This window comes from Microcaecilia unicolor, chromosome 9 (assembly GCF_901765095.1).
Source record: "Microcaecilia unicolor chromosome 9, aMicUni1.1, whole genome shotgun sequence".
Classification (NCBI taxonomy): domain Eukaryota; kingdom Metazoa; phylum Chordata; class Amphibia; order Gymnophiona; family Siphonopidae; genus Microcaecilia; species Microcaecilia unicolor.
In genome coordinates this window covers 134,033,993-134,054,757 of record NC_044039.1, presented here as the reverse complement: position 1 = coordinate 134,054,757, position 20,765 = coordinate 134,033,993, and the positions used below count along the sequence as shown (strand labels likewise).

Below are 20,765 nucleotides of genomic sequence, written 5' to 3'. Positions count from 1 at the left end.
TTATTTTTTATTATTATTTTCTATTTAACAAAATTTCACAGCAAAAACACTTGTACAGAAAAGTATGATTCACAATGTGAATATCTATAAAAAGAAGAAGAAAAGAAACAACAAAAAGGAAATTATACATTGAAAACCATATTCAAGTCCACATTATAGGATCCAAGATTACAAACAATGGAGAATCTATATTAAGAAGGAAAAAAAATAATGAGGTAAATATACCTAACATGTACAGGATTCCGATAACCAAAAAGGAGAGAGACGATCAGAAGGTACCAATTACCCCCCCCCCCCCCCCCCATTTTGATACCAAGAAAGCTGTAAGATGAGAATGTTCAAAAAAGACATATTTAACCAATTGGTACTTAACTATACATATACAAGGGTAACGTAGAAAAAAAAGTAGCCCCTAACTGAAGAACCCCTGGTTTCAACAATAAAAACTGCTGATGACTTTTCTGAGTATCTCTGGAAACATCTGGAAAAATTGGAATTCTAAGACCCAAAAAGTCTTCTCCTTATTTTTAAAGTACATTCTCAACCAAGGTTGATGCTGCAACTGATTCAGTATCTGAATTCTCCAAAAGAGCAGAAGCATCCAGAAACAACTATATTCTGCTGATCAGTCACAGATTTAGTAGACAAATAGTAAACCTGAGAAAAAGGTGGAATACTTTAATCAGCAATCCTTGATATTTCTTTTATATATCTTTTAAGCATATCACGAGGAGTAACTGCAAACAATTTAGGAAAATTAAGAAAACAGAGATTATTACTCCTGATGGAATTTTCAAATGACTCAGCTTTCCTCCTCAAGTTGGATAAATCCTTTACTATATTAGTCTGAAGAATATGAACATTATGAAGATCTTTCCCTTGTGTCTTTATTTGTTCAGTTAAAGTTTTTAATCTGGCATCACTTTCCTTCAGCTTCGCCTCCAAAACAGTCAAATCTTGACCTAATTTTTTGACCTGGGGACACAGAGCTTTACCCAGGTCCGCTATTAAAGACCACAAACTATCCAGAGTTACCTCAGCAGGCTTAACAACGGAAAAAGTAGGCTGTATAGTCGGTACTTTAGGTTCATAGTTAAGGAGGATTCCTTCTCATTACTCACAGCCTCCAACTCCCCCAAGGAAGAAGACGGAGCCAGTGCAGGCCCTGCTTGCGAAACCCGCATGTCCAGGCTTCCCAGAATTCCCATGGGATAACTCTATGCCATTTATCGCTCGGTGCCTGCAGGACTTCCCAAACTCAGGATCAATGATGTCAACAACGGGGAGCTGCTGCCTCATGGTTGAAGTGGAGGGGCTCTCATATTGGGGCTGAGTGACATCTCTAGCCCAAGGAGCATTCCAGGACCTCCATCCGCCCCATCCGCCAAGCGCCTCTCCACACAAACTAATTTGGTCATGTCCATTTACACCATGTTTTACTTGGCGTAATTCCCAACATTTATATAAGGCACAGAGGGGTTGTATTCTATAATAATGCACATATTTTTAGAAATTCCCATTCCATGCCCATAACCAAGCCCCCTTTTCAACTATGTGACTTGGAATGTATGCGCACCACATTACAGAATACGCTTAGTGAGTTGTGCACGTAAATCATAATTCAAATTAGTGCTGATAATTGCTTGTTAACATCCGATTGACAGCGCTGATTAGCTAGATAACCAATTAAGTTACGCACATTGTTATAAAATACTCTTCAATTTCCGTGCGGAAAGCAAGACATGGTATATAGAATTTGGGGGTCAGTTTGTACTCAGCTCTCTGGCAACATTTAAAACCAGAGTACATTTAGCTTTTGTTGAATACAAACTCAAACAGCAAATATTTCTCAGATCATATATACAGAAGTGGCAAGCAATCGGGGAAAATAGGAGGAAAAAGCCTCAAATAGCTCCGGCCTTAAATGCCCTCGGAGCTAAAACTCTTCATCATCAGCATAAAAACACCTCCTAGTCATACCAATGATGTTTATGTTCATGTTTACTGAGGAGTTTAATATACCACCACTTCTAACAAAAGGTCACAGTGATGTACAATAAAAATGAAAACAATTAAAATAGGAAAGGAACTCCAAAAATCGATAGGAAGGAGTCAATGCAATCGCAACAGCAACTACACCACACAAAACAAAAAGGGCTCTTTGAGGCTTTTTCCTCCTATTTTTCCCTTTTGTGTGCCACTTCTGTATATATTATCTGATCTCTGAGAACTATTTGCTGTTTGAGTTTGTGTTCAACAATTGTTGGAGTTCTGTTTCCCGTGTGTCTGTGTGTGTAATTGATTCTAATTACATTTAGCTTTTGTCACAACACTTCACACAGAACATATATATTCCTCTGCTTCTGTCTCAAACACGGGAAGCCTCTGCATCTCTTAACCATAAACTAAGAATGTTACAAATTCTGACAACTAAGCCTCAAACATTCCTCATCTTAGAATTTCCCGCCTAAAACTGTCCTTCTGGCTTGGATGGCTGGAGCTCCTCAGTCCAGCTCCTCTTTCTGACTCTCTGCAAACAATCTGTCCTTTTCTTGAGTTCATTGGCAGCCTCTTTAACTGGCCCCAGATGTTCAATTGCCTCTGGGTTAGGGCCATGCTATTAAATGTAAAAATATTTTCCGGCACACCGGAAATGGCGCACACTCAAGCTGGAACTACCACCGGTAGCTGCATTGGACCAGCGGTAGTTCTGGTATAGGATTGATAAGCCCGTGTTGGGCTCACCGGTGCCTTGTAAAAGGACCCTGTGTGAGCTCACTTTCTTCCGGAGCACTATTCCGTGCTCTGGAGCTCCCTCTAGTGTTCACTCCATGTTATCCATCACACCACAATAGACTTGAATAATTTGAACCTTTCAAGTTAGATATTTCAAATGCAATATATATGGGTCACTTAGACATATGTGCTTAGTGACTCTTGTAGAAACTGTAAGTTTAGAGGTTAGCCTGAACACTAATTGCAGGCTCACAGTACCACAATCATTTTTATACAAAAAGAGCCAAGAATGTTTGTCTGCCTGGGGAAAAAAAATAATACTCCAAAATTTAACAGAATACGATGAAACTTAGCATGAGGAAAAACTGTAAAAAAACAAAAAAAAAAAAAACACAAGTTCAAAAATGGATCAGGGTTTCAAAAAAAATGGCCAAATGTATTTCAGTGAGAGGAGTTCCAGCTTGTGAAGCATAGAAAAATTAACAGAATAAGGTGAAACTTGGCAGGTGGGAAAAACCAGTTAAAGACACATTGAGTTTTAAAAAATGGACTAAATCAGACCAGGGGTACCAGAGAAATAGATTCCCTCCCCTCCTTCCACAAGAAAATAATAGCTCAATGCATTTATATATAAGAGAAGGAGCTCCAGCTTGTGTAGCATAGAAACTTGTTGCAAGCTGTCGAGTTGGTGTTGACTTCGAGTGAAATTTAGCAGTTAGAGAACAGGGCAAGACAATTTAAAAGGTGGGATTTCCTATTCTTCCAAACTCCAAATCTGCCCATACCCCTTCAAAACTAGCCCCCCCCCCCCCCCCCCCCGCAACTTCCTAATCTCCCAAACTTCTTCCACAGCCCAAAAGCTACTCATTTATAACTGTCCCACCAAACTGCATACTGCTCCACACCCAGAAACTATTCCCTACAACTGTCACATGACCCTGCAACTGCCCCATCCCAAAAAACTACTCCCCACATCTGCCCCACAACTGCACCATCCCCAAACGTTAACCCCCATGCAAACTGCTCTATCCCTAGAAACTACCCCTGAAATTGCCTCAAACTACCCCCTTGCAACTGCCATACCACCCTGCCTACTGTCCCCATCCCTTAAAACTACCCTCTGCAAACTGCCCTATTCCAAAAACCTACCTCTAACTGCCCCACCACCCTGCAAAGTTTTTTTCTTCCTCCCTCAAAACTAGCCGCATGCAACCACCCCATCATCCTGTAAACTACCCCCACCCAAAAACTATCCTACCTGCAACTGACCTAACACGGTCAGTGCTGAGCCCGAATTATCAATGCTGGGCTGCTTCCGGTGACCAGCATTGAACATCCAGTTTATTTTGGCCGGTTCAAATTTAACTAGCCAAGCCGACATTCGGCACTGGCCGGTTAAGTTTGAACCGGCCAAATATAGGCCTGGTCAGTGGCATAGCTGCAGGGGGTCACGGGGGCCTGGGCCCCACAAACTGGATCTGTGCCCCCTGGTTTGGCTGGCGGAGGTCCCCAACCCCCACCAGCTGAAGCGTTTTTTTCCAGCGCAGGTCTCTGGCGCCGCCACATTTTCTGTCCTGCTCTCTCTTCCCCTCACATCCGGCACGCTCATTTTAGTGAAACTGAACATACTTGCATGCTCAATTTCATTAAAACAAGCATGCCGGACATGACGTGAGGGGAAGAGAGAGCAGGGCCGGTGACCAGCGATGGAAAAAACGCTTCAGATGGTGGGGGTTGGGGACCCCTGCCAGTCAAGGCATGTACGGTGGCGGTAGTGCTTCAGCTGGTGGGGGTTGGGGACCCCCCACTAGCCAAGTTATGTGCAGCAGCAGCAGTGATGGTGGGGGGCGGCAGGGTGGCGGTGGGTGGGTGCAGCAAGGTGCTGGTGGGGGAGAGGCAGACCAAAATGTGCCCCCTCACTTTTGGCTCTGTTTCACGTGGGTTTATGATAGATATATATTATAGCCTTTTTTTTAATAGTTGTTCCGTAGCCTAGTGGTTAATGCAGTAGACTTTGATCTTGGGGAACTGGGTTCAATTCCCACTGCAGCTCCTTGTGACTGTGGGCAAGTCACTTAACCCTCCATTGCCCCAGATACAAAATAAGTATCTGTATATATGTAAACCATTTTGAATGTAGTTGCAAAATACCACAGAAAGGCAGTATATCAAGTCCCATTTCCCTTTCCCTTACACGTTTAACTGATGAATGTTTAAATTTAGTGCATAGCTCCTTAATTGGTCTTTTAGCATTAATGTTCATTTTGTAGCAATGTGCAAGTAAAAAATATCAGTACAAATTTCAATGCACAGGGGCCTGGTGTGGCCCAACCTTTATTGGATTTGGGCTAAAGAATTCCTGAGTTTTGAGAATTATCCACTAAGGTGTATGCAGTTAAGGCTTTACAACCCCAAGGCAATTTAATTCTATTGGACTGTGCTCCCAGATTATCACTTTTCTGAAATGATTCTGCAGCATCTTTCACGATGCAACCTGCAAACTATTCCATATAGATTCAAATCCTACTTTATTATTTGTAATTTAGCCTTTATGAATATTCACGATATATTTGACGTACATACCGTATTTTTGCACATATAAGCCGCAGCTTATACATATTTTTATGTTTTGACTAAAGGGTTTGCGGCTAATACACATTCCTATTTACATAAATGTGCAGTGAGCTATACAATGTGGAGTTTATTTAATTTTATGCATGGTTAAATTGTACTATTAAACTGAAAGTGGGGGGAAGAACATGCCTGGCACATGCGCACAAGATTTTGCAGTAAGCACAGCTGTTGTGCACATGCCCTCACAAAAACAGGAAGTGTCTGCACCTAAATATGTGTGTTTTTAGTTTCAATTTTGTTCAGTGTTTGTTGCTTACTATCAATATTTAAAACTTACAATTTGCAACCATCTGTACTGTGCATGCAACACCTGCACTCGAGCATTCGGCACACAATCACACCCGAGCAGCAGGTAATACATAAATGCAGCTTATACAGCAGTACATTCAGGGTTGCCAGCCCCAAACGAGCCATAAACCCGCCCAAAAACCGCCCGTAGCCAATCCCTGTCTCCCGCGTCACTGAACCCTGCCCCCGCGTCACCAACCCTGCCCCCGCATCACCTAACCCCGCCCTGCATCACTAACCCCGCCTCCCACATCAATAGCCCTGCCCCCTATGTCATCCCTGGCATCAACCCCGCCCCTGAAAGGCTTCTATTGGTCCAACTTGGATCAATAGAAGCCCTGGAAAAGCTTCTATTGGACCGAATTGGACCAATAGAAGCCCCGAAAAAAACCACCGAACTCGCACAGTGGCGACAGGAAAACCGCCCAAAAAACCGCAGCCAGCGAAATTTTCCCTCCGCCGCTGGCAAAAACCCGCCCAATTGGGCAATAAAACCGCCCACCTGGCAACTTTGAGTACATTTTCATGAAGGCAGAAAATCTGCAGCTTATAGTTGTACACAGCTGATTTGCATGAAAATACAGTAAGTCAAATTCCAGTAGTCTTCTGTTTTATGCCCTGTTGCTGCATACTCTTAGGAGTTTCCATTTCACTTGAGGTGAATGAATTTCTGCGATGTGGTTCTGATCAATTTGCTTTAATTTCAGTGTCACAGACAGAGTGGAACTACGTAAGAAAATGAATTGTAAATCCTTCCAGTGGTACCTAGAAAATGTCTACCCAGAACTCAAGTGAGTAAATTGTGTAACTTAGGTTTCATCGTGAGTACACAGTAATTAGCATTTTTCCCAAGCAGTAATTTCAGATTCAAGAGTTCATTTTGGAATCAAATATTTTGCACTATAGAAGGAGCCTGTCATGCTGTTCTTGACTATCATCTACATGATGGATCTAGTCTAAAGGGGAAGAGGGTGTAAACCAAGCATAGAGTACTGCAGCACAGCAAACAGTGAACTCATTTTTGCACTTTTAAGAAGTCAAGAGGGAGGTAAGCTGCATGGAGCAGCAGTTACAACCTTAAAAACAAAGGCATGGAAGAGGTAACTTGCACAGACTGGCAATTACAACCCTAACCACCTTACCAGGCAGACTGGAGAGGTCTCATTGGTCCTTATCTGCCATCATTTACTATGTTACTCTCTGGTAACCTGATTCCATAGTAATATTGCATTTGTACTATCAGTCCATGAAGGTATGATCGGATATTATGTCGCATAAAATTTAAGAAAAGGGTTAATACCTATATAGGAGAGAGGATCAAACTACACTTATAGGAACAAACAGAAAGAAGCACCAAAGGCCGTCAAGTATGGGATAATCAGGAATCCTTTATTCGTAGACCCAGCATGGGCCATGTTTCGGCATAAATGCACTTGCATCAGGGGTCTAGATAAATTGGACTCCTGAAGGATATAAAACAGTAATAAGGTGGCACATTTATGCCAGCAACCAATGTTGTGAATCAATCTAAAACATGAGAAAAGCCAGTAAGCAGCTCGATAAACAGCATCCTTACAATCGGCCTGTGCTGGGCATACCAATAAAGGATTCCTGACAGTCCCAGATTTGATGGCCCTTGGTGTAACTTTGTGTAACTTTGGCGCCACAAGTTAGGTGCCTGGATGCCATACCAGAACTGGTGCCAGTTCTATAAAGGCATCTTGCCGCCAAGATTCCATTATAGAATGCTAGCATAAGTTGGCATGAATGCACCTACACTTAGACACGCCCACTTATGCCAGATCCATGGCTGTGGTAAGTTGGCACACCTAAATGCGCCATGCAGCGCGCACAAATTATAATATTCTGTAACGTGGTTATGTAGTAGGAAAATGCCCATGTTCCATCATGCACCACCCACAAGTACATCCCCCCTGCAGTTGCACACACTATGGGGGTCTTTTACAAAGGTGCGCTAGCATTTTTAGCGTGCGCTAAACACTAGAGACAGCCATAGGAATATATGGGTATCTCTAGCATTTAGCACATGCTTATTTGTAGCACACGCCAAAAACGCTAGCGCACCTTTGTAAAAGGGGACCTATAGCACTTACATGCTTCCTTCTGGAATAGCGCTTAGTATATAGCAAATGTAAGTGCCAATTAATGGGTCACTTGCGTGCAGGGGCGTAGCCAGACTTCGGTGGGAGGGGTGTCCCTCTGGCACGGCCGCGTTACTGATCTGCAAGGGCAGGCTTCTGTTTCTGTGAGTCTGATGTCCTGCACGTACAACGCGGCTGCAGATCAGCAATGCAGCCGCGCCGGAGAAGAGGACTTCAGCTGGTGAGGGTTGGGGACCCCCACCAGCAAAGGTACCCGACGGCGACGGCAGCGGCAGGGGAGGGTTGGCAGTGGGAGGGGGGTCGAAGGGGTTGGCGGCGGGGGGGTCAGGGCCAAATCTACAGGGGCCCATACCCCCGTGGCCGCACATAGCTACGCCTCTGCTTGCGTGTGCAAGTCTACATAACTGCATATGCCCAGTTGTAGAACTGCCCTGAAAGTTGTACTCCCATGGAATGCTAATATGTGGAAGCAGTGGCGTACCAAGGGCGGCTGCAAGGGGGTGCAGGCAGCCGCAGCGCGGCTGTCGGCTCTGCCGGTTCCCTGCTCCATCTGACGTTACTTCCTGTTCTGGGGCAGGGAACCAGCAGAGCCAACAGCCTCGCGACTTCTCCCTGCACCCCAGGAGGTGATGCGCTAGGGAGGGGGAAGGTGCGCACGGGGGGGGGGGGGGAGAGATTGTGCCAGGGGTGAAGTGATGAACCGGGGGGATGTGCTAGGGGAGTGTGCAGCAGTGATCCGCCCCGGGTGGCAGCCACCATAGGAATGCCACTGTGTGGAAGTGACATTCTTGAACATGGTTAGCCATTATAGTTCAGTAATATAATACCAATATTAACAAGCTATATAAGTTTATGAAAAAGTGTGGCCGTAGATGCGTGCGGCATAAGGGGCAGGTCCTTGATAAAGCCATGGGGCAAAACACGGCACATGTTGGATAACATAGCCCCCTTGCCGAATTGAATTTCTAACTGCTTGAAGATAAGTGTAAACATTTTGAGAATTAGATTTCAATAAGGTAGTATACTTATGTGTAGTTTTGATAGTAAAAGACCAATGATAAGACAGCACATAAAGCACGTAGAGCAATGATGTAGTGGAGCTTGGAGTTGTGCTCCTGAGGTCTGTTAAATTATTGGCGCTAATTGAAATCAATTAACATGATCCATGCCTAAATTTTACACATGTCCTGAAAAGAGTGCATGGAAATGGGAGGGTTCATGAGTGTTTTTGGGGAGGAGCGTGAGCATAGATTCCAGTTACGCATGCCATTATACAATAAGGGGGTTCCACATGTAAATTTGGCTGGGGGCATTTGCACCACATTTTCATTGGTGCAAATGGGCGCACCTAAATGTATGCATGACTCCTGCACTTAAATGCTATTCTATAAACTGCACCTAACTTTAGCTGTGGCTTATAGAATAGTCCTTAAGGTGTGTGTATGGGGGGGGGGGGGGGGGGGTCTGCCCTGATTATTTAGGCACAGTTTATAAAATTTACCCCCTATATATAGAATTTGGGGGAGTATGTGTAGACAGCTTATTTAAAATGGGCATAGGTGTTGCTAGAAATGGAAATTGGGTGGCATTGGAATATATATGATAAAATACATGCAGATGTATATAAAATAATAACTGTGTCTGGAAGTGTTCTGGGGGCTAATTTTATAAAGGGATATGTGCACATAATCTCCCTTTATTAAACAGCTATAACTTGTGCTCTTTTCTGCTACAAGCATAAAGGGGTGGGAATGACCAATGTGATAGTCCAGGTTAAGAGCACAAGTCTTTTATTAATGTATGCACTTGTGTGAAGACAACGCATCAATAGAATACTAAAAATACTTGCTTGAAGATGGAGTCAATACAGTCTGTGTTTCAGTCTATGCCTTCATCAGGAGTCTGTTATCTCAGTAAAATCCAGAGTGCACTGCAGAAATAGTAAACACACTATAGACTAAGCTTAAAATCCTTAATGACACATATTCTCCAAAGTGTAGCTGCACAAGAGCTACAGCACACTCTGGGTTTTGCTGAGATATCAGACTCCTGATGAAGGCATAGGCTGAAACAAGGACTGTGTTGAGTCCACTTTCAAGCAAATGTTTGTGGTACTCTATTGATGCATTGTCTTCAAGCAAGTGCATGTGCATATGTTGATAAAAGACTTGTGCTTTTAACCTGGACTATCACATTGCTCATTCCCATCCCTTTTTGCTTGCTTTGTCTCCCATGAGAGTGTTTGGTTTTCCTTTTCCATTGTGCTCATTTCTGCTAAACCAGGTAGGAACCCTGACATCAAATTACCCTACCTATTTCTACTTGGAGTTAGTTGGTTTATGATAAACAAAATACCAGTTTACAAATGTAGCTAGAATTTGAAAAATCAAATTTTATCTCCCTGTCGCTGCCTGAGATTCATGTTTCCTGCACTGGCATTTATAATCAGAATATCTTTGATATGGATTACACATTTTTTTTGTACTAACTGATGAAAAGAACATCTGAGTGCAATGGTTGTTCAGAGGATTGAGGTGCCATATGATACCGTACTGTTTTTAAAGTAAGAATGCAAAAGGTTGGCAAGCAAGAGTAATATAATTAAAATCATGCTGTTATATTGGCAGTGATATGTAACTTTCAGACAACCAACCAAACTGCTGTTCTCCTGCAGGATTCCCGAGAAGGAGATGGTCCCTGGGATCATTAAACAAGGTGGGAACTGCTTGGAGTCTCTGGGACAGGGCACAGCTGGAAATTCCTTGGCTAGTGTGGGGGACTGTAAAGGGACTGTTAACAACCCCTCTGTCCTTCAGGTAGGCCAATTTGGTTTTAACTTAGGAAAATAGCCTGCAGTTCTTCTGTACCCTTGGTCTATGATGCATACCAACCCCCTCATTCCAAAATGTGAGCACCTAATATGCCCGTCATTTGCGCACTCAGACTTTAGAATACTAGAACTTATGCTCATGAATGTAACATATTCCTGAGTAAGTGCTAGTTGAGCACTAACCCTCTAATTCTATAAAAATTACCAAAAATTGTGTGCACCCAATTTGTAAATGCAATTTAATTAAATAGCGAGTTACTTAGTGCCAATAATTGGCTTTTTAACAAGCAATTGTTGGCAGTAATTAGATTTAATTTGAACTTACGTGCCTAAATTTTATGTTTGAGTTAAATAAAGGCACGGAAGTGGGAGGATCATGGGCGGAATGGGGGCATTTGTAGCAATTACACGCATTGTTATAGAATACGGGGGATGCACACCCAATCAGGCACATACATTTGCACCATGCAGAGCTGTAGCGAGGGGAGCTGACACCTGGGGCGGGTCTCTGCTGCGCACCCCCCCCCCCCCCGGGTGCAGCACTGCGCACCCCCCCCCCCCCGGAGCGCATAACTCCCCTCCCCCGGAGCACATACCTGCAGCGAGGGACGGGCGGGAGGGCAATCCACCCCGACTGCACGTTACTGGGGTGTGTCGGCTTCACGCTGGTCCCGGAACAGAAAGTAACCTGTTCCGGGTACAGAGAGGGCAGTGCACCAGCGCGCAGCTGACACCCCCCAGCGGCGTGCACCCGGGGTGGACCGCCCCCCCTTCCTACGCCACTGGTGCCACATTTTCATTGGTGCAAATGCCCATGCCTAAAGGTAGGCATGATCCAAAGGTGTAAGCGCTATTCTGTCTAACTTTGTGTAATTTATAGACTAGTGCTTTTTCAGCGCCTGTAAACCACACCACCTACCTGAAAGTATGGGCTGAGAGCTTTCCACCAAATATCATTTGCTGAAGAACAAACAGAAGCCACAAAGTACCACTTGCTGAATTACAAGCCAAGCCTACCATCCACCACTTACCACAACCTAAACTGAGATTTAAACACTGCTTGCTGAAATATAAACTGAATTCACCATCTACTGCTTACCGAAGTAATAACCAAAACCTAGAGCACTATTTGACAATCTGTAAACTGAATCCACCATCCTCCACTAGGTCCTCTTAACAGGCCACTTTCTCACTCAGGGTGAAATGGTTCCACTTAGACCACCACTCATCCAGGTCACCGCAGATAAGTCTAGGGTTTCAATTTGGCCCTGAGAGCCAATGGATCCAACTCCCCTTCTCCTGTTTTTTTTAAAATATCAGTTCAAACTATTGGTTAGTCCAAATATGCAAATGTGAATGCAGATCACTATTCCAGTCTATGTTATTTCTTCCACAGATTCAGGACTGGGTTAGTCTGTCCCTGCACTTCCCATGTAGTCTGTACCCCGGACTACAGCAACCCCAGCAGGGTCTCAGGAGTCTACCCTGAGTAAGATGGAATAGCCTAAACCCAAATGATCTTCCTGTACTTCACAGGGGATATTTTTTCTTGTTTGGGGATGTACACCTTATCACAGCACCATATATAGAATTCAGCCCTAAGTGTTATTCTATAAGCTTACCATACAACTTGTATTGTGCTCAGTTGTAAAAGGGGCATTTATGTGCATGGGGTATGGGCACTGAACCTGCTATCGAGCGGGAAAGAGCGGGGTATAAAAAACTACAAATAAATAAATAAATACTGCATGGCTGTCTCCCACAATTATGCACATTTGTTATAGCATAGTGTCATTTACATGCCAGCATGCAGCATTTAGGTACACACCACAGACGTAGTGTAATGCCAACTTACACTAGTATTCATAATGGACTCTGGGTGTTCAGATGCTGTTATCGAATTTGGGCTTACCCCCAGATTCTATATAGTACACCTATAGGCTTATTTTCGAAAGGGAAGAATGCCCATCTTTCGACACAAATCAGAAGATGAGCGTCCTTCTTCCAGGGTCGCCCAAATCGGCATAATCGAAAGCCGATTTGGGGCGCCCCAACTGCTTTCCGTCGCAGGGATGACCAAAGTTCCTGGGGGCATGTTGGAGGCATAGCAAAGGCAGGACTTGGGTGTGCCTAACACATGGGCGTCCTCGATCCATAATCGAAAAAAGAAGGGCATCCCTGATGAGCACTTGGACGACTTCACTTGGTCCTTTTTTTTGTTACGACCAAGCCATGAACAGGTGCCCAAACTGACCAGATGACCACTGGAGGGAATCATGGATGACCTCCCCTTACTCCCCTTTCTCCCCCAGTAGTAACAAACCCCCTCCCACCCTCAAAAAAAAATCAAAATGTCATACTCAGGTACATCGCAGCAGTAAGCAGATCCCTGGAGCAGTTTTAGTGGGTGCAGTGCACTTCAGGCAGGCAGACCCAGGCCCATCCCCCCCTACCTGTTACACTTCTGGTGGTAAATGTGAGCCCTCCAAAACCCACCAGAAACCCACTGTACCCACATCTAGGTTCCTCCCTTCACCCGTAAGGGCTGTGGTAGTGGTGTATAGTTGTGGGTAGTGGGTTTTGCAGGGGGGGGGGGGGGTTGGGGGGCTCAGCACACAAGATAAGGGAGCTATGTACCTGGGAGCTTTTTCTGAAGTCCACTGCAGTGCCCCCTAGGGGCTTCACTGCAGACTTCATTGTTTCCACAAAGCATATCTTTAACAATGAAGGTACAACAAGCTGATTCGAGCCTTCTAATCTCAACACCCATGAAGGACAGTACAAACTAAGCACCTGCTGCATAAAAAAATGGTGCCTCGTGCTATAACGCATGTTGTACCAACACAAGCAACTTAACCCTTACTCTAAATGGAACAGGCAACCAATGTGATCTCTGCAAACATGAAACAATATGACAATGAAATGAACAACCAAAAAGCACACAAGCCGTAGAGTTCTGGACCAACTGCAATGCCTTCAACTGGACCAATAGAAGCCCTAAATGTGAAGCATTGCTGTAGTCCAACCTGGCCATCACCAGACTCTTCAACACCACCCTCAAATCACAAAAAGGAATCATTGACTTGAGTTGACGAAGGCACTCATTTTCGAAGTAGATGGATGTCTCAAAATGGCCAAAAAATTGTCCATCTGCCGAAAACATTCAAATTGCGATTTTCAAAAGGCAGAATTTGGACGTTTTTAATGCAGTTCATCCAAATAGCAAGGAGGCATGTTAGAGGTTAATGCCTACTTTTAGTGCATCAAGGGCTAGATTCTGTATATGGTGCCTGAAAATTCTGCGTGGAAAATAAATATGCCTAGACATATTCTGTAAATTGCGCCTAAATTTTATAGAATAGGTTTAAATCTCCATGCAGGATATAGAATAACGCTGAGTACCTATCCATGTGACCAAATATAGTCACTGCCATTTACGCCATGTTTTACGTGGCGTAAATCCCAAATGCCTAAATTAGGTGTACAGTGGGTGTATTCTATAATAATTCACATAAATTTTAGAAATGCCCGCCCTGCCCATGGCCATGCCCCCTTTTCAACTCTATGACTTAGAATTTAGGCACACCATGTTACAAAATATGCTTAGCAAGTTGTGCACGTAAATCTTAATGCCAAATTAGTACTGATGATTGCTTGTTAACATCCAGCTAACAGTGCTGATTTGCGAGATAACCAATTAAGTTGCGCACCTTGTTATAGAATATGCTTTGATTTCCATGCGGAAATTAAGGCACCATATATAGAATCCGGGGGTAAGGAGAGAATTCCAGAGTGAGGAAGGATCTTGGCTTTGTCGGAGGAGGAAAGTTATCAACATGGGTTGCCATTAAGACATGTTGTTTTCAGGGGCGTAGCCAGACTTCGGCGGGAGGGGGGTCCAGAGCCTGAGGTGAGGGGGCATATTTTAGCCCTCCCTGGTGGCGCCGACCCACCCCCCCCACCATTGCCGACCCTGCCACCACCGCCACCAACAACTTTGCCCCCCCCCCCCGCCACCGGCCCTCTCGACCCCCCCTCCCGCCGCCAACCCGCCATTGCCTACCTTTGCTGGCGGGGGACCCCAACCCCCATGAGCCGAGGTCTTCTTCTTCTCGCAAAAGGCTTCCTTATGTTTCTGACGTCCTGCACAGGACGTCAGAAACAGAAGGAAGCCTTTTGCGAGAAGAAGAGGACCTCGGCTGGCGGGGGTTGGGGTCCTCTGCCAGCAAAGGACGGCGATGGTGGGTTGGCGATGGGAGGGGGGGTCGAGAGGGTCATCGGCAGGGGGGTCCAGGGCCAAATCTACAGGGGTCCAGGCCCCCCCTGGCCCAACGTACCTACGCCACTGGTTGTTTTACTGTTAACCCCAGTTATTAGTAACTAGGTCCCACTACATAAAATTGAATCTGTACTAAAATACCACGAGTTAGTGGTAAAATAGCACACCTTAACGGTAGCCCATGTTGATAACTGTGCCCCTTAATTTTCAAAACTATAAATGGATAGGTTGTGCTTGTACTTTACACTGCATTACAGATGACTAAAAGTAGGTATATGTTTTACTTACACAACTACCCAGGCTTCATACGTATGTGGTCCTATTTCCAATGGATAAAGTGAAGCATATAGGCCAAAATTCTTCATATGGCGCTGAAAGATCAGCACCGATAAAATTCTATAAACAGCACTCAGAGTTGGGCACCGTTAATAGAATAGCATTTGGTGCCAGTATCTGTGCCCAATTTTAGGCACAAGGATTCACACCAAGTAAAACCTGGTGCAAATTCTCACAATTAAATTATGCACGGATTGTCCTTATTCTATAAAAATGTGAGTACATTTCAGGGATGTCCCCAATCTGCTGTGCCCCCTTTTTTGGATCTGCATATAAATTTATGCACAGATCCCAGCGCCTAAAAATATGCATATAAATTTTAATTACTACCAATTAGCGCTGATAATTATTAGCATCCAATTGTCGGCACTAATTGGCTTGTTGTTCAATTAAAGTGTGCACAGAAACTGGGTACATGCCCAAATTTCTGTGCACACTTTTGAGCACCGTATATAGAATTAGGCTGATAGCTCTAAATATCCATGCTATCTGGTTATCTTTTAGCCCCAGTCCAAGAATATCTCACCTTTCCTCTTTTATCCAAATAACATTTGGTCAGACATCTGAAGGTCCGGCTAAAAATAATATGTTGGATTAGTCGAAATTTGTAAAGCTAGAAATGTATGCAGTTAACTCCAAGGTTAACTCTATAAATAATTTTGGATAACTTCTTTGTAGGTAGTTTGTGTTCGGTTGCTTTATGTGGGTTGAAAAGGATGCACTAGTTTTACGGATTATAGACAAGATATCTGATTATTTATGTCACCAGATGTGAATAGATCCATCGATTTTAAAAAGCTGTATGACTATGTAGTGATCTAAGAGCAGAGGTCAGGTGATTTGTCATTTCCCTAGAAGCCTGAGGAATATATTATCAGTATAATGAACAACTTTTTGTTTTCATCTTATTTTCTCTATTCTTAACCATCTAGGAGTGGGTTTTCAGTGATCCTTTAATCAGACAACAGGACAAGTGTCTCTCCATTACATCCTTCTCCACTGGATCCATGGTAATGCTGGAGTCATGCAATCAAAAAGATGGCAGACAGGTACCATACTCTTTTATTGGATTAACGCCCATTACCAGGGCCAGTCTTAGCAATTGAGGGGCCCTATGCCGACCAGTTCAGTGGGCCCCACCGTCCGCCTGCGCCCACCACCATAAGATATAATTTATCAGAGTTTAAAAGGTGATTTAGAGCTCTCAGAACCCCACCTTACCCCAAGCCTTGATGTGCATCCACCATGTTTCAGTAGAAAGCAGCAGACAGCAGCAGCGATTTTCATATCCTGTCAGCTGCCGAGCCCAGAGCCTCCTCACTGCTGCATCCCACCCTTAAGGAATCAGGAAGTGACATCAAAAGGGGGTGGGACGCAGCTGACGGGCTATGAAAATCGCTGCCACTGCCCGATGCTCTGTACTGAAATGTGGATGCACATTCAGGTATGGAGCAGGGAGGTGTTCTGAGACAGGAGGACAAATGTGCCAGAGATGCGGGGCCCCTAGGAGTGCATGGCCATGTGCGACCACCCCTGTCTAAGACTGGCCCTGCCCGTTACTGCCAAACACAAAACCGAAAGCATTAGGCTTAGTAATTTGGCATCTAAGCATCTGTGAATGGAAATCCGTCTGCACTAATAAAATACATTGTCCATGTTCGAGTACAGGAAAATGATGATGAATGAAGCTTCTTGATTTCCAGTGCCACAGTATTCCAATGCATCTGTCACCTATATAGTTGAATGGCTGGCATTTTTAATTTCCTAGATAAACACAGGTACTGGGCTATGTAGTATTCAGCAACCTGTCACAGCCTTATTATCCTAAAAAGAAACTGACATGGTCACTCAGCTATCAATCACAGCTCATTCGTGAAAAAGCCTATTGAAAACAGCCTCTGCACCCTGGTTTATGTCCTGGGCAAGTTTCTAGCATTCGTTCCCTCTTTTGCTCCTTTTCTCTCTTTTTCAGCCTGCTTTATTTCCTCTTTTCTTTATTGGTTGGGGTTCCTTTCTACTTTTATTTATTGATTGATTTTAATTGTACAGCACTTTGATTGTTCTGAAAAGTGGTATATCAAATGTATTGGGTTGCAGAACTGGGTTCGATTCCTGCCACTGCCTGATGGTCAGCAGTGGGTTGAGATCCTGGGGAACCAGGTTCAATTCCCTCTGCAGCTCCTTGTGACCCTGGGCAAGTCATTTAACCCTCCGTTGCCCCAGGTACAAAAATAGTACAATGTACTTCCAGATTGTGATCCCACTAGGGACAGTCCCAGTACCTGTATAATGAAACTGTAAACCACTTAAGTCTAAGCAGTAGATAAATACTGAAATAAAATTTCCATTCACACTGGATTCAGTGGTTTGAAGACACCAATGAGTACTTAGTACCATAGGGCTGAAGAAAACATAGAATACCTTAACTTTTTTCAAACCTAAAAAAGGAACTGTTTTGGAGCAATGATTATAAAGAATATCTTGACCCTGTCTCTAGGCAGAGCCCCAGGTATTTCCTTTGAGTATTTTAACCATTTAAAAAATTACTTTTGCATAATATTACAACTGCAGAACAGGCAGATGTAGCTCATAACAAAATGAGATGGGAAAGGTGATTTCAGATTAACTCATCACCAGGGCTGGTGTTTGGTGAGGGCAGGAATAAAAGCTGGGCATTGCCCTGGGCCCCTATGGCTTAGGGAGCTTAAGCCTGCCTGAAGCCGAAGGAGGTAGAGCATGCTCATAGGTTTTGGGGCCCCTCACAGATTACTGCTCTGAAGTCCAGTATGTCTAATTCTAGCCCTGCTTTTGTCTATAGGAAATTTGTTCAGCTATCGCTCACATTCCCTGAAGACTGCTGTGGGGTGAAACTATGTGTACCCCATTTATATAGCAATAATTTCCACACAGAACTAAAGGAACCTACTTTCCAGGATGCACACATCTGTGATCTGTATATGATGTAGGATCACCAAAATGACCCTCTTTGTCTACAGAGAGGAATATTCTGGGGTCCTGCTCCTAACCTAAACCTTGTCTGGCAGTATGAGTAATGGAAATTGAACTTGCCAATCATTAGACTGGAGGAGTCCCCTCTTCAGATTGAATGGAGGTATAAAGGGCCCTGCAGTCAGAAGCCTAAGGCCTTCTTTTCTGCCAAGGGGTTCAGAGAGCAGGGGTGGCTGTGGTTGTGTATAAGGGGTAGTGAATCTTAGATGAATTACTAGGTCATCTGGTAAAGACTGTAGTTAACCCACAAGTTGGACCAAGCTATTGGTCAGTCAGTAAGCCAGGCAGCAGTGATGATACAGTTAGGGCCATCTCAAGGGACTGTTGCACCCTGAGCCAACTTTTGGTTTGGAACCCTCCCATTGGCACCCTCCTCAGGACATCCTACCCCCCCCCCCCCCCGGGCCTACCTTTAAAGGCAGTTTCCCCCTCCTGAATACCGACAACATTTCACCTAATGCTATCCACTTTGGCCCCTGTGTCTTCGCTCTGCTGCGCCCCTTATGTAAAAGGAGGGACCAAGGCGCGGCAGAAGGAAGACAACGGGGTGCTGATGTGGCTAGTGTTAGGTGAAACCCTGTCTGTATTTGGGAGGGGAAAACTATCTTTACAGGTAGATGGGGGAAGGTGGCCTGAGACAGAAAGAGGAAATGGGTTGCCAGCTCTTCTTTTTTTCCCTGCACAAGCAACACCACCAGGTAAGCTCTGGGCCAGCTTAACTAATAGGGCCAATGACATCACAGGCTCAGACATTTGGCGCCCTTTATCTCCGGCACCCTGGGCCACAGCCTCAAGGTTAAGCTAACCCTGGACACAGTCTGTTCTCTTATGGTGCAGGGGTTCCTGGATCAGCAGCATTGGAACCACTACTAGCTTGTTCACCCCCTGCGCTTCTGAAGGAATGGATCAGAAAGAATGCATCCTCCTCAGGAGTGCCAGGAAGAGCAGTAGCCTAGAGGGAGTGGGGCAAGTCATCAGAAGATGTAGTAGCAAGCAGTTTACATGTCAGGAGTGGGATAGCTAGACCCAGATGGACAGAAGTAGAAAACAATGTGAGCCCAAAGACAAGCAGTCAAATTAACCTATCTCTACCTCACCTCTCCAAAATCCCACGTCTGATAATATCAACAGCTCTGCAGTAAACATCCAGAAACAGAAGATGGCAGAAAATTGGTGGCTTCAGAATGTTATTTTGCTGAAGAATTAAAGGTCGAAAAATATTTTTAAAACATCCAAAGATCAAGAAACAATTCAGAAGTTGTACCTAGCCAGGCAGAAGCAGAAGGGAGAAATCCAGAAAGCGAATGAAGCTGCAGACACCACCTCTGATGTTGGGGAGAAAGGAGGTGTCCAAGGAAGGAGACCTATTCAGCCTCTACTATTCCTCCATCCCCACCCATGCAAGCGCTGGAAGAGGCAGAGAAAAATATGCAAGAGAGAAGGTGTGGTAAGGGGAACAGAATGTCTGGAGGGAGAAAGAGATAGAGAGAGACAGAGAGAAGAGATAATGGAGGGAGAGAGGGAGAAAGGGGAGAGAATGGAAGAAGAAGGTCAGAATGCCTGGAGGAAGAGAGAAGGAGAAAGAATGCCTAGAGGGAGTGGGAGAAGGAGACATTGGGGGAAGGGAAGGATCAGAGAATGCCTAGAAGAATGGATGGAGGGGAGTAGTATAAAAAGGGAAATAATGGCAAAGATTGCACCCATGGGAGTGGAAAGACCACAGCAGAGTCAGTCAATCCTCACACATGGGAGATGCATGGCTGGTGGCTCTGAGGGGGAATATAACATTATCACTTGCTGATTTCATTATACTGTTTCTGTTTGCTGTGCAACAAAATTGGGGGATTAGCATCAGCCTGTAGGGACCATTAGCCACAACCATTGTGTATGCTGAACATTCTTTTCTCTGTAAATCATAGCAAGCTGTAAACTGCTCCGGAAAAAAGGAAAACTGAAAAAGCAATGAATTACCAAAGAGCACCAAAGTAAATGTGACTCAGTGGGGATGGGAGCTCTTTCTCTCCCATCCATGTTCAGGCCTGGAGGGGTATTGCTTTCTCTCCTGACTCCCAGCACACTCAAACGCTGCCAAAGAGAATGAGGGTGAACATTTCTTTTGCCCTATACAGGTGACCCTCTGCAGTGTAAATGCTCTTAGACTGTCTCTAAGCAGAACCCCAGGTATTTCCTTTGAGAATTTTAACTATTTTAAAAATTACATTTATATAACATTACAAGTGCAGAACAGGCAGGAGTCATACGTAGCTAATAACAAAGTGAGATGGGAAAGGTGATTTCAGATTAACTCAGCACCAAGGCTGGTGTGTGTGTGGGGGGGGGGGGGGGGGGGGGGAATAAAAACTGGGCATTGCCCTGGGCCCCTAAGCCATAACTGAAGGAGGTACAGCACCCTCATAGGTTTTGGGCCCCCTCACAGATTACTGTTCTGAAGTCCAGTATGTCTAATTCTAGCCCTGCTTGGCATTTGAAGGAAAACGACTTTTGTCTATAGGAAATTTGTTCAGTTATC

At 44.5% G+C, this 20,765-nt stretch overlaps 1 protein-coding gene across 2 annotated transcripts in view; it reads left to right on the top strand.

Moving 5' to 3' along the window:
- The window catches only part of GALNT16 (polypeptide N-acetylgalactosaminyltransferase 16), a 276,369-nt gene that overhangs the window by 239,423 nt on the left and 16,181 nt on the right, over positions 1-20,765 (top strand). For both annotated transcript variants that reach the window (XM_030214387.1, XM_030214388.1), the window contains exons 12-14: positions 6,366-6,449; positions 10,456-10,597; positions 16,159-16,275. In XM_030214387.1, the coding sequence (XP_030070247.1) occupies positions 6,366-6,449; positions 10,456-10,597; positions 16,159-16,275 (343 nt within the window). The remainder of the gene's footprint in view (positions 1-6,365; positions 6,450-10,455; positions 10,598-16,158; positions 16,276-20,765) is intronic.